This window comes from Lactuca saligna, chromosome 2, assembly GCF_052625555.1.
Source record: "Lactuca saligna cultivar CGN05327 chromosome 2, ASM5262555v1, whole genome shotgun sequence".
In the NCBI taxonomy this organism is placed as follows: domain Eukaryota; kingdom Viridiplantae; phylum Streptophyta; class Magnoliopsida; order Asterales; family Asteraceae; genus Lactuca; species Lactuca saligna.
Genome location: NC_136418.1, coordinates 70,821,582 through 70,841,518, shown reverse-complemented (window position 1 = coordinate 70,841,518; position 19,937 = coordinate 70,821,582). Strand labels below are relative to the sequence as shown.

General features: G+C 38.1%; 1 protein-coding gene across 2 annotated transcripts; it reads left to right on the top strand.

Moving 5' to 3' along the window:
• Positions 1-11,265: 11,265 nt before the first annotated feature.
• On the top strand, positions 11,266-15,697 carry HDA08 (histone deacetylase 8). Of its 2 annotated transcripts, none has more exons than XM_078979539.1 (4): positions 11,266-11,622; positions 13,647-13,910; positions 14,366-14,682; positions 15,260-15,697. In XM_078979539.1, the coding sequence occupies exons 1-4, from the start codon at positions 11,334-11,336 to the stop codon at positions 15,566-15,568; spliced, it is 1,179 nt and encodes a 392-aa protein (XP_078835665.1). In that variant the 5' UTR covers positions 11,266-11,333; the 3' UTR covers positions 15,569-15,697. The 2 variants fall into 2 exon arrangements, with proteins under 2 accessions (XP_078835665.1, XP_078835664.1); XM_078979538.1 differs by having other exon boundaries at positions 13,647-13,913.
• The last annotated feature ends 4,240 nt before the right edge of the window (positions 15,698-19,937 follow it).

The following is a 19,937-nucleotide window of genomic DNA, read 5'->3' as shown; positions in this document are numbered from 1 at the left end:
ACTCGCTATGGGGTCTCGCGCCCCATGATAGTCTGGAGCTCCGCATGCCCTGAACTCCCTGAACGTAAGTGTGCGCGACCCCATCATGACCGTCATCTCAGCACGAAAACCACCCAATCTCTCATCCATCAGCTCTAAAATACCCTCCTTGATCGAACCGAAGATCACAGGAGTCTGCTCCAGTATGATGCGGGTAACCTCAGAAGAAAGGAACTCTCTGGTCTGCTCATCCATCTGCCCGACCTCCGGGCCTGATCCCGATCCTGATCCTCCTCCGGCATCTGAGCTGCCGACTGCTGGTCTCGGGCACAAAACTACCATTCTGAAACATATCATAACAACATCAGAACACTGAAATATCTCAAGGGATCATGACACTGCTACTAGCTTCCTGGTCTTGTCTTGGCCTTCCTTGATTCGAGTACGGATCCTCTGCTTTCAGTAGTACGGGCCCATACTACCTTCCACATCTATCCGTACTTTCCTCAAGAACTGCCTTGACTCCACCAAGTCACTTCTACTACTGTTATTCTCTGCTACTCTCATCCTAGGCTTGCCCTAGGGAAACCTCAGGCTCAACACGACTGGTCCTCAGCTGCTGAAGGTCTCCTCATAATGCCAATTAGCCACCACCTAAACACCATCACATGTGATGAGGATCAGATAATCCTTCAAATAAAAGACCCGTCCCTATAACGGTTGGACTCAAACAAGAGCTGCGCAATAGGGCCACTTCCAGTACTCTGGGATTATTCAAACCTGATCACATGTGGTGTGACGTGTTCACCTAATGGCTAACTCCCATTACTCAGAACCCCACCAAGCACGAAGCAAGCAGCATTCGGATAAGGGAAACAGACTCAGGCAAAACTATTCTCATAACAAGAAACTGCACTAGCAAAGGATGCTAAGCTCATACTATCAGGCATAACCTAAACAGGCTATCCTACTGCTGTCTACTCAGTACTAGCATGCAATACTCATAAAGCTGTAACACATAAGCAGGCACATAAGGCATTCTCCTAGATCCTTAGTCCTATACTAGCATTCTGTTCTACTGAAACTGAAACTGAACAAATAACTTGTATGGGTAATTTGAGAGTACTTACTTGAGCTCGGCTGACCGCATGCACACACCTCTATCTTGTTAAAAACTATTCTTTCTTTCTAAGTGCTTTCAAAATTCTCTTTGTAATACGTTTTTATTATTTTTAAAATAAAATCTTTTATTTCCCTTAGTTTGAGTTCAGATACACCCGGAAGTGTATCCGAATCCCTCAAACTAGGGCTCTGATACCAACTTGAAACAACCCAAGAATACGACCCAAAAATTTTGTTTTTTGATATAATCAAAACCATAATCAGAGTGTCATATAATAAAACCATACGTGATGTATTCCAACATAATAGAAAACACTGTGTGGAAACTGTATCATACTACGTCAAATCAAAACAAACTAAATCAATCCCAGGCTAAAAGCTAAAGCTGTGGTGTGTGCGATGCCGTCACCCCGAGCTCTTCCCTTTGCTTGCGGAAGTACCTGAAACTGTAAGCACGAAGCTTACTGAGCTCCCCCAAACTACCACATACCATACAATAACATATAAACACATATTGGGCCTTGCCCACTGCATCGGGACGAAGCCCGACAACTGCATCGGACCGAAGTCCGGAACTGACTGGGACCTTGTCCCCTGCATCGGACCAAAGTCCGGAACTATCTGCATCGGACCGAAGTCCGGAACTAACTGCATCGGACCGAAGTCCGGAACTAACTGCATCGGACCAAAGTCCGGAACCGACTGGGACCTTGTCCCCTGCATCGGACTGAAGTCCGGAACTAACTGATTGAGCATAGCGTAGCATAACATAACAACTAGCATGAACACATATACTGCATACTACATCGGGTCGTAGCCCGGAACACATAATACATAACACATAAAACATAGCACACAAATCCTGTTTGAGCCACGAAGGCATCAAACATACTAGCTACTGCATCGGATCAAATTCCGGAAACTACTGCTAACTGAACGGGCCGGCATTGTGGTCTTAGACCCGTCCCTACTGGAAGGAAACTCACCTCGTAAATTGGCTGCTGAGTGTGTGGCTCTGGAAGCTAACGGCTGCTGCTCCTGTATCTCCCCGGCTACAAGTCTATAAACACACTCAATCAAATACTAAACATTGCACTTGGGTAAAATGACTCTTTTACCCTTGGTCAAAGTTACTCTCACTTGGACTGACTCGCCGAGTTGGGCCACCCAACTCGCCGAGTCCTACTCTCACTTTTCAATCCTACTCGCTGCTACTCGTCGAGTATGGCATCGACTCGACGAGTACCCTCTTGATCCAAGAACTCAGACAATCTTCATCCGACTCGCCGAGCCGTATGAACATACTCGACGAGTTGTTCTTGATCTTAAGAAGATTGCCTTGGACTCGCCGAGTTGTATGAACAACTCGCCGAGTCCCTCCATTACTGAGTCTACCTTCAACTCGCAGAGTCCACTCTCTAACTCACTGGTTCCACTCAACACTGCTAAAAATGAAGGAATCGGGGACTCGCGACTCAACTCGCCGAGTCGTTCTTCCCGACTCGCCGAGTTGCCGCCATGCAACTGTTTTTCACCCGATTTTGCTTGAATCCAACACATACAAATGATAGATCTGAGTCCAATAAGCTGGTTTACCACGTAAAGTTTCCAACTTTACGTGTACAACACATGAATAAGGGAAAATAAGGCTAAAAGATGCATAAAAGGGATAGATCTAGGGTTAATATGCAAAGTATCCTCATAAAGGCAATAGATCTGGACTATGGGACTTCTCAATGAATAGATCCAAGGTTATCTCGGCTTATTAGGGTGTTCATGAAAGCACAAGGCTTGGAATAAGCATCAACTAGTTCTTAGAAGAGTTCTAATGGAGGTTTAAAGCATAAAACAAGAGGGGAAATCCGAAAATACCTCAAATAACTCAGATTTGCCCTTGGATCTTGGCATTCCACCTCTTCTCCTTGCTCCTTTCTTCTTCTCCTTCTTCAAGCCTTCACAAAATCACACAAAATCACTTACAAAATCTCAAGGATGAACTAGGGTTTTCTCACAGCTTTAGAGGGTGAAGGAGGCGAGAATGGGGGCTATAAGGTGACTTAAATAGTGGGCAACCCGGGGATTTAGGGTTTCACCCAGATGGATGGACTCGCCGAGTCCGGGATATGAACTCGCCGAGTCTCCAGCTAACACGTGCTCGAAGTCGCGACCCTACTCGGCGAGTCAGGCTATGAACTCGCCGAGTCCCTCTTGCAAAACTTTAAAACAATTATTAATGAATTAACATACCGGGAACGGGTCGTTACAACATCAGCAACATATTCACCCAAAACATATTTGTTTGCTTGTCGATGATTAGGTTGCAACAATGTTGAAGAACATGTGTGTACATTAACAAATTTATTCACTTGGAAAAGTCCATCAGAATTTTTTATTGCTTTTGCTCTTAGTAACCAAGAACAATTTTTCGAAACACACACAACTTCATACCTTGATTTGGTGGATCTACTTGTCCTCGTCTGGAAACCTTCTCGAAGACATTTTTTTACCAATACATCGCTTTAAAAGTTCTTTGTTCTTAAATATACTCTCACATTGAATCTTTTGAAGATTCATGTCGACAATCTGTGTTGGGATATCTTCATTAATATCAACTGGCCATGCTGGTACAGGGGGCATACCGTGAAAAAGGTTATCGGGAAACTTAGCTTTAACTTCATCACCCAACTCATCTCTATCGGAATTGCTTTGTATCTCGGTTATATCTAAACATACATCACCAACATCAACATAATGCCCGTAAACATGATTTTTTTCATTTTTTTGACTTGATTTTTTTTTCTTTTTAGTTTTATCTACCACACGCCTACTTATAACTTTAACTTCTTATTCGGCAACATCATCACAACGACCACCCACACCATCAAGATAAGTACCAACATCATCATCACCAACATGCTTGTAATTCTCAGGATCCACATAGTGAATAGGTGATGTAACGCTCGCAGATCCGGGCTAGTCAATTTAGAGGCAATAGGGGTCAAAAATGACTTTTCGACAAAAGATTTTTTAGAATAAATAATCTTAACCAAGTTTTAGAATATGTCACAAGGTTTCTGTACATATAAAGAACGCCGAAATCCGAGTTATAACGAAGAAGTTATGGCCCGTCGAAGTTTCGCGAAGGAACCGGCACGGCACCGGGAAGCGTAAATAGTGAATTTATGATGGAGGACTTTTTAGCCTTAGTGATCTAAATGAAATTCGTAGAATATGTTAAAATAAGAGCGTCGATAAAAAGAACGCCCAAATCTGACTTCGTATGAGGAAGTTATGATTTTTCTAAGATTCGGCTTAGCAGTGTATAGTCCGAAACTTGAATTTTAGTTCGAGTGGTTTTTGGCTTACGCGACCTAAATGAGAGTTGAAGATCTCATTAATAGGAACTCAACAGTAAAAAGATGGACGAAAACGGAGTCCGTATGAGGGAGTTATGAATTCTTTGCGGTCATTTAACAGTCTAAACGCCTCTTACTATTAAATTTGAGATCGGTCGAGAATTAGCTGACGGAGTCTAAATGAAAGTTGTAGATCTTGATTTTACCTACGCGTGGATATAAATAACGTCAAAAATGGAGCTCGTATGCGAAAGTTATGATTTTTCTAAGTTCGAAGGCTGATACGCGATAGGGGGTGACGTGACACCACCAGAATTGGACACGTGGCACCACCAGAAGGCCACCACATGGACCAACTTGGTGAGTAGGTCCCCCCTACTCGGCGAGTAGACCAGTCAGCACCCCTATAAATAGAGGTGTCGGGTTCCATTCATTCTCACACCTTCAACCTTCTTCTTTCTCTCTCTATACTCTCTCTCTAAGCATCCTTAAACCCCTAAAAGCCTAGGTAAACCCCCTAGCACCCGAAGGAAGCCCCGAGACTCCCGGAGTCCCGAGAAAAAGGGTATTTCGGCTTGGAAACGCTGCTCCAACGAAGCCCGGTTTTGCGAAAAACCCGCTGTAAGTGAGCTATGCCTACGCTATCTTTAGTATAGCTTATGTTTTAATATAGTAACATTATTAGGAACTTATAATGAGAATTTGGGCTATTATTATGAGTTATATTGAGTGTTATTTAACGCTTATATAATAATAATAATAGTCAGACTATTAATTAGTCACGTTTATCGTTAGACTAAACCCTAGTGGTACTGGTACTAGGTTTTATCGAAGGAATATCGTTTTGAGAGTATCGAAGCGCTGTCCGAGTGCTGAGTCACCACCTACTCAGGTGAGTGCATGGTCCCTTTCATCTTACACATAGATATGAAGTATTTAATATAAATTACGTGTTGTGAGTGCATAGTCCCTTTCATCTTACACATAGATATGAAGTATTTTATATAAACTACGTGCTATGTGTGCATATTATCTGAATACTTGCTGTCTATACTGGATGAACGTTTTATACATGTTTTAAAGGATTTAAATTGTATACGTATTTTATATATACGAATATGTTGGGTATGAGATGGGTAGATGAATGATGAGAGATAGAAGACGATGTGAGTATACATTGGCAGCTATAAACTTAGTGCCTATAGGACAAACACCGGTAGCTATGGACTTAGTACCTGTTAGCGTTGGTAGCTATGGATTTAGTACCTGTTGGGAATTGGTAGCTATGGACTTAGTACCTATTAGTTAGACGCTGGTAGCTAAGGATTTAGTACCTGTTGAACATTGGTAGCTATGGACTTAGTACCTATTAGATAAACACTGGTAGCTATGGATTTAGTACCTGATGAATAGACTATAGCAGCTATGGAATTAGTGCTTTATGAACGAACATTGGTAGCTATGGATTTAGTGCCAATCCTAGAACCCTAGAAGTAAGGGACTTCGGAATAAATGAATGAAGGATAGATGACTCTTAGGTTAAATCCTTAAAGAGTAAAGAAGATAATGGGGATGGGTAATTGGGTTGATTGTTTGATTAAACATAATAATTATATTATTGTGGGTTGAAAACCCTATGTACTCACCAGGTTTCCCAACCTGACCCACTCAGTTTATGTATATCACAGGTGACGAAATGAAGTGACATTACACTGAGAGATTTAAAGAGATGTAGATCACTAGTGTAAATAATTGTAAGTTCTGTTTATGCTTATGTTTCTGTATTAACGATGACATCCCAAACGTTTTAAGATGAATAAAAATATGTTTCTTCGAAAATGTTTTAATAACGTATTTATCGTGTTTTTCTGGGAACAAATTCCGCAACCTTTTTATAAAATGAAGTACTCTGATTTTCATAAAGCATAAACAAAATCGGTCTTTTCTGGCCGTGATTTTGGGGATGTCACAGTTGGTATCAGAGCATTAGTTTAAGCGAACTAGGAATATGGATTTATTTCTAGACTTAAACTTAGAATGCTAAGTAATGATTGTGAGGAGTGTGTCAAATAGATTTAGGTAATACACCTGAATAGACACAAGCACTAGCTTATTTAGGGAAAATTCCTAACATGCTTTTATGTGCTAAATGATTTATGATATGCATTATATGATCGGATCTATGGTCTGTTGTTGACCGGATCTGGAAATTTTATGTGCTCAGGTTTCTAAACGTTTAATTACGATATTAGAACTGGCATGTAACTTTTTGGAGTAATAAGGAGGAATATGTGTCTAATTCTTCCTCTATCTATATTCTCATCTCGATACACCAAACGCTTGCTTTGGAAAATAGAATGTCATGATAAGGACTCATAGATAATTGAGTAAGTGGAGGAAATGAAAAGGCTTACGATAGTGAATGACACCTATCGAAAGATATCATAAGAGTGGCATCTTGCCTTTAGAATATGTCATGCAGTACGTTTAGAGGAGTACAGCACGTCTGAAGTACACCTTCGATTGGCAAGATGATGGAATAATTGGTGTAATTCATGAAGTTGACCCATCGTATGGTATTTCCACGGAGCTAAAGCAAAATTGATGATTGAAGATACGCATACAAGAAGTCCTAGTAGAGTCTAGGGAAAATTTTGTGATTGTTTGGACACATTTTTATGTGTTAAAAAAAAATTGTTTTCTGATAATAACTTGGGAAAACTGCGAGACAATACTTGGGACGAGTATGAGTAGGTGTGAAAGGTAGTAGATGCATATACTACCGGAAGCACAGGACTCACGCTTGGATCAGGGAAAGTCACAAGGTTACCAAGAAACTAGTAATTGATTTCGATTTATTCAAGTGTGTTGTTACCATTGTTTCGGTAATGACTAAGACGATTGTTGATATTCCGACCCTAGTGGTCATATCGAATTGAGTCCGACTACGATGAGTATGTTACGTGGTTCAGAGAACCAAGTTTGATGTAGCGTCCGACTTAAACCAAACGATTGAAATCAAAGCGATCAATAGAAGTATCGCGCTCGTTGTTAAAAGAAGATGGTTGATAGAGATGCTACCTTTTTAGATGTGACTAGAACATGAAGGAAGGTATAGATTGTTCTGGAATTTGACTCTAAGAGACCTGAGTCTGAGCATTGCAACATACGATGATAGGTCATTAGAATATGACGCATCGTTCCATTCAATTCGTATCAACTGAGGATTGACAATTGTGACTTGAAGGTCATAATTTGGAGTCTAATGTGAGATAGAGGGCGGAGGTAGGATCGAGCACCGCCTGTAGTCAAGGAGTCTAAGAGTTAGATACACGTTCGAAGAAACATCGAAGTTATGACTTAGGATGAATAGATAACAAATGGAGTCATCATGTGAGCCCTGTTTCGTTGATGATTCCGGGATGTAATCATCCTAAGGGGGAGATAATTGTAACGCCCGCAGATCCGGGCTAGTCAATTTAGAGGCAATAGGGGTCAAAAATGACTTTTCGACAAAATATTTTTTAGAATAAATAATCTTAACCAAGTTTTAGAATATGTCACAAGGTTTCCGTACATATAAAGAACGCCGAAATCCGAGTTATAACGAAGAAGTTATGGCCCGTCGAAGTTTCGCGACGGAACCGGCACGACACCGGGAAGCGTAAATAGTGAATTTATGATGGAGGACTTTTTAGCCTTAGTGATCTAAATGAAATTCGTAGAATATGTTAAACTAAGAGCGTCGATAAAAAGAACGCCCAAATCTGACTTCGTATGAGGAAGTTATGATTTTTCTAAGATTCAGCTTAGCAGTGTATAGTCCGAAACTCGAATTTTAGCTCGAGTGGTTTTTGACTTACGCGACCTAAATGAGAGTTGAAGATCTCATTAATAGGAACTCAACGGTAAAAAGATGGACGAAAACGGAGTCCGTATGAAGGAGTTATGAATTCTTTGCGGTCATTTAACAGTCTAAACGCCTCCTACTATTAAATTTGAGATCGGCCGAGAATTAGCTGACGGAGTCTAAATGAAAGTTGTAGATCTTGATTTTACCTACGCGTGGATATAAAGAACGTCAAAAACGGAGCTCGTATGCGAAAGTTATGATTTTTCTAAGTTCGAAGGCTGATACGCGATAGGGGGTGACGTGGCACCACCAGAATTGGACACGTGGCACCACCAGAAGGCCACCACATGGACCAACTCGGTGAGTAGGTTCCCCCTACTCGGTGAGTAGACCAGTCAGCACCCCTATAAATAGAGGTGTCGGGTTCCATTCATTCTCACACCTTCAACCTTCTTCTTTCTCTCTCTCTCTATACTCTCTCTCTAAGCATCCTTAAACCCCTAAAAGCCTAGGTAAACCCCCTAGCACCCGAAGGAAGCCCCGAGGCTCCCGGAGTCCCAAGAAAAAGGGTCTTTCGGCTTGGAAACGCTGCTCCAGCGAAGCCCGGTTTTGCGAAAAACCCGCTGTAAGTGAGCTATGCCTACGCTATCTTTAGTATAGCTTATGTTTTAATATAGTAACATTATTAGGAACTTATAATGAGAATTTGGGCTATTATTATGAGTTATATTGAGTGTTATTTAACGCTTATATAATAATAATAATAGTCAGACTATTAATTAGTCACGTTTATCGTTAGACTAAACCCTAGTGGTACTGGTGCTAGGTTTTATCGAAGGAATATCGTTTTGAGAGTATCGAAGCGCTGTCCGAGTGCTGAGTCACCACCTACTCAGGTGAGTGCATGGTCCCTTTCATCTTACACATAGATATGAAGTATTTAATATAAATTACGTGTTGTGAGTGCATAGTCCCTTTCATCTTACACATAGATATGAAGTATTTTATATAAACTACGTGCTATGTGTGCATATTATCTGAATACTTGCTGTCTATACTGGATGAACGTTTTATACATGTTTTAAAGGATTTAAACTGTATACGTATTTTATATATACGAATATGTTGGGTATGAGATGGGTAGATGAATGATGAGAGATAGAAGACGATGTGAGTATACATTGGCAGCTATAAACTTAGTGCCTATAGGACAAACACCGGTAGCTATGGACTTAGTACCTGTTAGCGTTGGTAGCTATGGATTTAGTACCTGTTGGGAATTGGTAGCTATGGACTTAGTACCTATTAGTTAGACGCTGGTAGCTAAGGATTTAGTACCTGTTGAACATTGGTAGCTATGGACTTAGTACCTATTAGATAAACACTGGTAGCTATGGATTTAGTACCCGATGAATAGACTATAGCAGCTATGGAATTAGTGCTTTATGAACGAACATTGGCAGCTATGGATTTAGTGCCAATCCTAGAACCCTAGAAGTAAAGGACTTCGGAATAAATGAATGAAGGATAAATGACTCTTAGGTTAAATCCTTAAAGAGTAAAGAAGATAATGGGGATGGGTAATTGGGTTGATTGTTTGATTAAACATAATAATTATATTATTGTGGGTTGAAAACCCTATGTACTCACCAGGTTTCCCAACCTGACCCACTCAGTTTATGTATATCACAGGTGACGAAATGAAGTGACATTACACTGAGAGATTTAAAGAGATGTAGATCACTAGTGTAAATAATTGTAAGTTCTGTTTATGCTTATGTTTCTGTATTAACGATGACATCCCAAACGTTTTAAGATGAATAAAAATACGTTTCTTCGAAAATGTTTTAATAACGTATTTATCGTGTTTTTCTGGGAACAAATTCCGCAACCTTTTTATAAAATGAAGTACTCTGATTTTCATAAAACATAAACAAAATCGGTCTTTTCTGGCCGTGATTTTGGGGATGTCACAGGTGAATAACTAACATTAACATTTTCAGCAACATTGTGAAACTGAGGTACACTAGGAGTATTGAAAGTACCTATCGGATCGTTGCTCCCTTTATAACTGCATAAATTACCAACAAGCTGGTTTCCAATTTCACCACCCCCATTAACCTCCTCATCTTCATCAACCACCACAAACACTTTCACAGCCCTTCCTCCACTACATTTGATTATGTTTATCAACATTTTAACATCTATGTCTTCAACTATAGCTATATAATAATTTAATTCGGGATGGTGGAAACGAAGACTAATTCTATATTTGTCTAACAAACCAAATTTGCTTCTTATCAAAGATACAAAATCACTATAAGTAATATACTCAGAAAATATCAAAGCAAGTTCAGAAATACTTCCCTGTGGACATATGTATTCCAGATTAGTTCCATTAACTTGCCATCTCCCACCGGTTACAAGACAAACCAAATATTCAATCATTTTTTGAGCAAATTTTCGAGAAAGTTCCTAAACAAATAAAAACCAAAATGATATTTTTCTACAAAACTTTTTATATAGCAACATGATTTCGTAGTCAAACCAATTCATTTCATAGTCAAACTAAAAAAAAAAAAAAATACAAAAAACATCAGTATTTCGCGATAGGATGAGAGTATTTCGCAGATGGACCTTCTCCATTTGCGAAATTACCCCTATATATACACAAAAAAATTAAAAAAAAAAAAATATCACCTGCGAAAGTACAAGCAACTAAAGCACAGCTGTGCTTTAGCTGCTTGTACTTTCGCAGATGGCAAGGTGATTTCGCAGATGTGGCATTTCCATCTGCGAAATCGTTGGCTATTTTTGTAATTTGTATATTTTTTGGCTATTTTTATAATTTTATTAGTGTAAATGACTGTTTTTATCATTTTTCTTTTTAAAAAATACACCTATTTAGTAAATAATTTTTTTAAAAACAGTTATTTGGTCAAAAACTCGTCCTAGTGAAACACCTGCGATGAGACTCAAAAGCAGTTCAATCTCAAGTCTCATCCACTATCTGGTAGTCCACCATGCCCGACCACCAATGCAAAGGTCCTTCATCAGCATGTTCTTCGCCAAGCGATCGCATGATAAACGTATTCTGGCACGACGGTATGTTGGATCATGACACCGGCAAAGGAGTATTCGACACCGGAATGGACCCTGGTTACCTCGACGTACTGGAAAAGCACCCAGAAAACTCCGACAGGATCAGAAACATGCTCTCCATCCTCAAAAGAGGTCCTATTTCCCCTTTTCTTTCATGGAATTCTTCCACGCCTGCTCTCGTCTCCGAATTGCTCTCTTTCCATACACCAGGTAACCCTAAAATTAACAGCATTTTCTTAACATATTATCCCAACCTGAGCAGAATAAATGTACTACGGCTTTACACGATTCTTCTATATTTGAATATACAACGAGTTTTACTACTTTGAATGAAATGATTCCCACTTTAACATAAAAAGAATTGATATAAAGTTTGAATTGTAAGAACACATCTTGAATCTTATAATGACGGTATACCCTAATTTTGGGAGAAACACGCAATCATCATTCTAAATGATCTGATATTGCTACCAATAACTTCCCTTAAAGCTTCAAACATCTTGTTGATTGATTCTTGCCATTTACCATCGATGTGTTTTCAAAACTAACAAATTAATTTGACAATTCTCTCTCCCGCTCCTTTCATTCTGTTATATTTATTTTCACCCCTTACTCGATCAAACTTTGCATTCTTTAGAATGTTTTGATTCAACAATAAGGGGAAAATGACACTATATCACAGTAAACTCTGTTTTTGCCATGTGCCATTTTGGTCAAAAAAGCTTACTTGACATCCATATGGTTATTATTATTATTATTATTATTCACCTTCCACCTCCCACCACCACCGCTATGACAACCACCAACCAGACAACCACCATTTCCAAAAACAGATAACACCACTTAGGTAGTATAACAGGTGGTTTATTGTTGCCTGTAGAGAATTTATGGTGGACTGAAGTATTGCCTCTTGATCGTAAATTCTACACAAATAACACCATTTAGAAGGAGGCCGGTCACTCAAGAACACAAATTGTCAAAAAATGTGTGTATATATATATATATATATATATATATATATATATATATATATATATATATATATATATATATATATGTTGTAACTTAACGCCATTAATACTAATGAAATCATCATCACAACAGATTCTAAGCATGCTTGTGAGTCGAAAAATGTATCCTCTTTACTACCCGCAACTCAAAATAACAAGATTAAAACATAGAAATTAATCACCACCAAAATCTAGTGATTTGGATTGATTACATTACCTTAAAGAACTGAATTGCTCTCAAAAGAAACAAAGATCCTGCCAAGAATTGAATTGTTTTTAAAGAAACCCAGATCCAAATCCAGATCGATACTGATGAAGAAGATTAGCTATCACCATCGCTGTCAAACAGGGCAGAAGGTTCACCCCTTTCTGCACCATATAATCCAACCAAAAACTCAAAATCCAGTTTAGCTCATGTGTTCCTTTATTATGTTCAATAATCTAACCGAAAACTCAAAGATCTTGAATCAAATTGGAACCAAAAACTCAAGAATCAAGTCCAAACCTACAAGAAAAATCTTTCTACAGTACAAATATGAAATCAAGAATCGGCGATGAAGAGCACGATTACAAAAAACTCATTGCTGATGAAGACGGAGCTTTATTGAAACTCACCGGAATGTTACTTTCCGGGAGGAAAGACGCCGTTGCCGATTGTTTGATTTTTCAACACACAGGCTGCCATAGGAGAGAATTGCTGTTTGAAGTGAGAGAAGGGAGAGCATGAATTTAAAGATTTTTACTATTCTTTTTTCAAGTTAAAAATATTACGTGGCATTATGTCCCCTTCATTTGCTCTGATAACTGGTTATAAAATTGGTGGTTTTCTTATTTAACATACTAAAATGTAACTTTAATGACTTATTGTGACAAAACAAAAAAAATCTTACTTTAGTGACTAAATCGTGCCAAAACAAAAACAAAAAACGAGAAAAGCCCGTTTTTCATATCACATATCCTATTTTGACACCAAGAGAAATAGAAAAGAATGTTGAGAAGAAAATTCAGCTGACATTTAAATTTGTAATAAGAGTCTTTGAGTTTGATACCCAGAATTAGATATTCTAAGGGACCCTAACCTAATGAAAATGATTCCAAATGTATTAGAATTTCAATATTTGAATTGAAGTTTGATGACTTATGAATTGTTATAATTTTACAATGTGATTTTCCCTTGAATAAATCATGCACCTGATGTTGAAATCATATGTTTTAATGAAGCAGAATATATCAATTCCCTAATTGAAGCAGATAAAAATGGAGGAAAGGAAATTTGTAGTGGGACATTTCTGAATCCCGGATCATGGAAAGCTGCAGTTTTAGCTGTTGGCACTACACTTTCAGCAATGAAGTATATACTGGATGGGCATGGGAAGATATGCTACGCACTGGTTAGGCCACCTGGCCACCATGCTCAGCCTACTCAAGCTGATGGATATTGCTTTCTAAACAATGCCGGCATTGCAGTTCAATATGCTTTGAACTCAGGTGGTGGTTGTTGTTACTTGTTTATACTGATCTTGAGTTGTTCATTAAACAAAATTCCTTTCATTTCTTCTTAATCAGCTTCACTTAGTCTACATTAATGCAATTGTAGATTCCACTATGGGATTTCATTCCAGGTTGTCTGTAGCAGAGATGAACTTGCACACAAATGCCTCCCACAAACTCAAGAAACTTTATTGATATTTTCATTTTCACCTCTTGATTATATATAAAACTTTCTAATTACACTTTTGTTTTCTACTTATTTACTTGAGTAAATTAACTTAATTAATTATTAAATACACAGCAAAAAGAACCATTAAAACATACAGTATTGAATTTTACTTTTTAATCTTATAAATAAATGAAAAACATTTTATGATTTAATACTAAAGTTTAGTTAAAATCGATGGTTCTACATATCTGTTAATACTTATTGAAATATAGTTTGGATTCAGGGTGTAAGAAGGTTGCTGTTATTGACATTGATGTTCATTACGGGAATGGAACTGCGGAGGGATTCTACGATTCCAACAAGGTTCTAACGGTTTCCCTTCATATGAATCATGGGTCTTGGGGGACATCTCATCCTCAGACTGGAAGCATAAATGAGTTGGGTGAAGGAATAGGATTTGGGTATAATTTGAATGTACCTTTGCCAAATGGAACAGGGGACAAAGGCTACAAGTATGCAATGAACCACCTGGTTGTCCCTGCTGTTACAAAATTTGAACCAGATTTGATGGTGTTTGTTGTTGGCCAAGATTCAAGTGCTGTAAGTCCATCTTTCAATTCATAATCTACCCATTTAATTAAAAAACAAAAACAATAACTCTTATTACAGTTTAAAAAATTGTATTTTTAAAGTATAATCTACCCATTGCTATCTATAACAGGGTCGATAATGCAAAGTACACTGTCTTAATAAGTAGTAATATGAAAGTAGAATGAAGTACAATGCTACAACATTTTTTTTTCGAAAGTACATTGTTATTTATTTCATTGACCCCTAAAGAACTTAGGTTTGGGCCAAGGTTTCAAATGAAATGGATATAGTAACATTTTTATCTGAAAATGTAAGGCGACTAGGTGAGACTCAATATACTTACAACATAGTAAACTCTAATTAAAAAAAAACATAAGTAGTCTTAGATGTTGTTTCCATTTGACTTGTGAAAAATGTAAGGGTAAAATGGTCATTTGGTCTCATTCGGTCCGGTCTAGAAAAGAAACAGACAGACAACCACTTTACCGTTAACAACACCTTAACATCTTTTGGACTTAATGCAGAAAGGATGACTCAGTACAGAAAGGTAGGATTATTTTTGAACATTTGTCATGATTGTTTGCAGTTTGATCCAAATGGAAGACAGTGTTTGACAATGGAGGGTTATAGAGAGATTGGGAGGATGGTTGGGAATGTAGCTGATGATCATTGCAATGGCCGCATCTTAATTGTGCAGGAAGGTGGATATCACGTTACCTACTCGGCTTATTGTCTGCATGCGACTCTTGAAGGTGTGCTTAATCTTCCACATCCTTTGTTATCTGATCCCGTTGCTTACTACCCTGAAGATGACTCATTTGCTATTAAAGCAATTGAATCAATTAAAGAACACCAAATACATGTTGTACCATTCTTAAGAGACGCCAACCATTAGCTTATTATTATTTTTTATTTTTTTTTCTTTAATTATTGTAATTTAGTTTGTTCTTTCTAAATATTGAAGCACTTGGTTTATAAATTTCTAATAATTAATATAAAATATAAAATTTTGTAGTTTTTACAATTCTCTAAGTATATATATATATATATATATATATATATATATATATATATATATATATATATATATATACTATCTTATACAAGAAATCTAACTATTTCTAAAAATAGATTGATTATAATAATAATATTTTTTAAGACGTCCAAATGATAAAGCTGATAGTACAAGTAATCATTAATAAAATAATATTAAATTTTAACTATATTTTGAATTCAAATATTTATTATCAAATCTCTTTATATTTCTCAACAATTTGATATGTTCCCTCAAATCTCGAATTCATTCAAATTTTGAACCCTTTTAGATATCCTTAAATTTAGCATGTTGATTCAAATATCCCTCCAATCGCATATACCTCTTTGCTCCCTCCTCTGCTATAAAGCCCACCGTCTAGGAACAAAAAATGACTTCATTTCCCAAATAACACCATAGTTTGATTATTTTGTCTTCGACATGTACTTTCTTTTGTAACATAACATTTTTGTAGATGGAACATATCACCGAAATAATTTACACGATCCGCTGCTTTGCGCGGGTACACTGCTAGTATATATATATATATATATATATATATATATATATATATATATATATATATATATATATAGTTCTCTTAGAAATAGTACCTATTCATGGGGTTACTCTCACTCTACCATGGTCACCGCCTCAAATATCTCTCAATGGTCAACTTTTCATTCTCACCGTCACCACCTAATACTTGCCTTCTCCATTGTTACACAAAAAACAGTTGGCTTCCTTCAGCTGTCATATGGCGGAAGCAAATGGGGTCTTGTGGCACTTTAGTCTGTCCACGCTAGTTTAATCGCTTCATACTTTAGTCCCTGCACCATATCTTACATCAAATCACTTGTTACACTATGAAGCAAGTTGTAATCCAATATTCTTTGATGGAAATTAATTTGTTTTGGTGGTCCCGAACTGCAAAACTCGCTGATTTTACATCTTAAATTTGGATTAGTTGACTGTACCATGGTGTACGTTCGCCAGAAGGGAGATCCATGGAATGCCATCATCGTCGGTGCCGCCACATGAGGGTTTCTGCCACGCTGCATAACCTTCTCTTTTTGGTGGTGTTCTGTTAGCCATGATTGAAGGGAACAAGGTGCCACCACTGAATAGGGCAGCGACGTAGTCATAGGCTACCGGAGAAAGGTGTAAGTGAAACTAATTTTTCTATTTATGATTTCCATCTTTAGATGGGCCAGATTCAAGGTGGTTTAGGGCTGATGTAGTCACATGATCCACTTTCACCACGTGAAAATTGAGAAATGATTCTCCATTTGTTCCAAGTTCTTTTCTGCATTTGGTCACTGTTCCGGTTAATTGTTACATAATTGGTTTAGGTAATTGATAATTCATCTTCACTTTAGTTAAATACTTCTATTAATCTGTTAAAGTCAGAAACACAAATGAAGTCGTTATTATCTCATAAACAGAATCTAGATGAGTTCAAGATAATCCTAAAACCGCGTTTGAAATTTATCGTGCAAACTGATGAGTGAGAGTGGTTTATTGTCTTTGTGTCTAGAGCTCCACCCCATAATGATCAAGCAACCAAGATAGCTAAAAACATTTATGCAAAACTTGAAGTTGTTTTCAGCTCAAAGAGGTTAAGTTTGTGTAACACTCTAAAAATTTCAACCAACTTAAACTTTTCAAAAACAACCCAATTTCATTAATTCATTACAAAAAGGTTTTTAATACATTTATTATCAGAGTATTCTCAGAACCATATCAAAAAACATGAACATGAGGAGCGGTACGATCACGCCTTCGCCTTGTCACGGTCTCCTGAAGTACTTGAAACATTAAACCACAACTGTAAGTCCAAAAGCTTAGTGAGATACCCCCAAAATACCAACCGCATATACCATACAACTAACATATCATATCATAAACAGAGCAGACTTTGGGTCTACTGTGTGACTGGTTTGCCGCACCGGGCCTTCAGTCCACCTGGTCCACCCGCCGAGTCTAGCCATAAACATTGAGTCTGCAGTGTGGTTGGTCCGCCCGCACCGGGCCTTCAACCCACCTGGTCCATTCTTTGAGTCTACAGTATGACTGGTCCGTCCGCACTGGGCCTTTAGTTGGCCTGGTCCACTCTCCGAGCCTCGGCATGTCTGGTCTGCCCTCGTGGGGCCTACAGCATATTCGAACCACTCGCTGGGTCTTCGGGATATCCGGTCCGCCCTGGGTATGTTGGCCTACAGCACAAAGCAGGACCCGCCTCAACCTAACCCCAATCAATCAACCATGTGCACATAAACATATAATCATATAACAATTCACAACCAATCAACCAATCTAGCAGATCACATACATAGCACATCCCTACCAGGATACCGACCTAACCGGTTACTAGCATAATATCATCCTATAAACCAGGATACAAATATAACAAGGCAATAACATAACAACTGCCCGGATTTCCATCCGATAAGGGCCGACCTTGGTGCCTTTGACCCTGTTGATATAGTGAGGATAACTCACCTCGCAACTGCTGAAACTCTGAACTGAAGAAGCAGATTCCCGAACCACCGTCTCACCAAAAATCCCGAACTATTCGAAGCAGCAAAACAAACATTAGCCTAAGCACAATATCCTTCCAAGGGTAAATTGACCAATTTACCGTTAACTCAATCTGGTCCAAGACTAAGGCCCATAATCAAAAGTCTTCATTTGATAAAACTTTTTTGCTTTCTCTCTCTTCCCTTATTCCTTCCTTCGGTGTTTGCGATCTGGTTTTTGATTCATCGTTGTTGCTGTTTGATTGATTTCTTCTTCTTCGAATTGCAATTTCTCTTCTGAATTCTCTGAATTCATTGTGTTATGGGTGCTTCTTCCAAAGTGGATCGTAATAAGGAAGTGAAAGTAAAGCCACCGGATAAATCCGCAACTATGAGATATGTTAGAACTGAGGTTGATGTGAACGAGCTGGTTCCTCCTGGAGTAATCGATAAGTCCTCTGCTATGATTTATAAAGCTCGTCGTAAGCCTAGTGTTTCGGGAGTTGTAGTGTCACACCCCAAAACCACGAACGGCGGAAACGTTCAGGGGTGGAGGACGTCATGTACAGTATCACAACAGTGTAAAATAGTAAACAAGCAACAACATCATCCATTGCATTATAAGTAAAGTGTTAATACATGTGTGTTCTTTCATTGTAATAAGACACCAAAAATACATAATCAAAATAAAAGATGAGACTTGTATGCTCCGTCTTCTCAAAACCTGGCCACCGTATCTGTCTACTGATGACCTGAGAATACAAGTTATTTTGAAAGAGAGTATCAACTTTAAAGCTGGTGAATTCATAAGTATTTAAGTGTCATTGTCTTGTTTTGATAAACTGTTATGAATGTCATGTAAAACCTTTAAGTAAGACGGTTGATATAAGTATGAAAAACCCTAAGAAATCCCTTATTTCCTACTAGTATGAAATGTAGTCTTCTACCAAGACCCGGATGTTTTGTTATGACAATGTAGTCTTCTACCAAGACCCGAATGTTTTGTTATGACAATGTAGTCTTCTACCAAGACCCGAATGTTTTGTAAGTAAAATGATAGTTTTTCCTTCTTTTTGACTACTACGAACAGTAATTGGTCTAACTCATCGTTTATGTGAATATATCACAAAATAAAGTAAATAGGAAAAATATAACCATGTAAGTGTTATCCCTGGATATCAGGACTAACACGCCATCGCAGTAAGCGATATGAATAACCTAATGAACATCCGAAGATTGTCCAATTGTCCTCTGTAGCAGCAGCAGGTTGGAGGAAGGGTTAGTCCCGTAGCCGACTCCTAATATAAGTGGTAACCTAATGATCATCCGAAGATTTTCATCTCACCCTCTATTGCAACAGTAGGATGGAGGAATGGTTAGTTCCGATATCAATCTATTTATTATAAGTGATAACCTTAGACATGCGTGGATGTTCATCACCCAGTGGTGCTAACAGCTGGGTTCCGGAATGGTTAGTCCCGTCTAGACATCCCGTCGAACAAGGATAGGTAGGAAAATTTACACAGAAGGTACGAATAAATCTTCCTCATAACTCTAGGTACAAGTATCCATGTAAGTGAATATAGGATAATGTATCTATGTAACAGTACTCATGTATGTTATTCATGTATCATGTAAGCATATGTAAACATACTCATGTATCATGTAATCATATTATATGTACTCATGTATCATGTAATCATATGTAAATG

Bases quoted from the DNA above. Each gene is read 5' to 3' on its own strand.
- HDA08 (XM_078979538.1), top strand. From the start codon at position 11,334: ATGCCCGACCACCAATGCAAAGGTCCTTCATCAGCATGTTCTTCGCCA. The intron at 11,623-13,646 runs GTAACCCTAAAA...TTAATGAAGCAG, and splicing joins GCTCTCTTTCCATACACCAG to AATATATCAATTCCCTAATT. The intron at 14,683-15,259 runs GTAAGTCCATCT...GATTGTTTGCAG, and splicing joins TTGGCCAAGATTCAAGTGCT to TTTGATCCAAATGGAAGACA.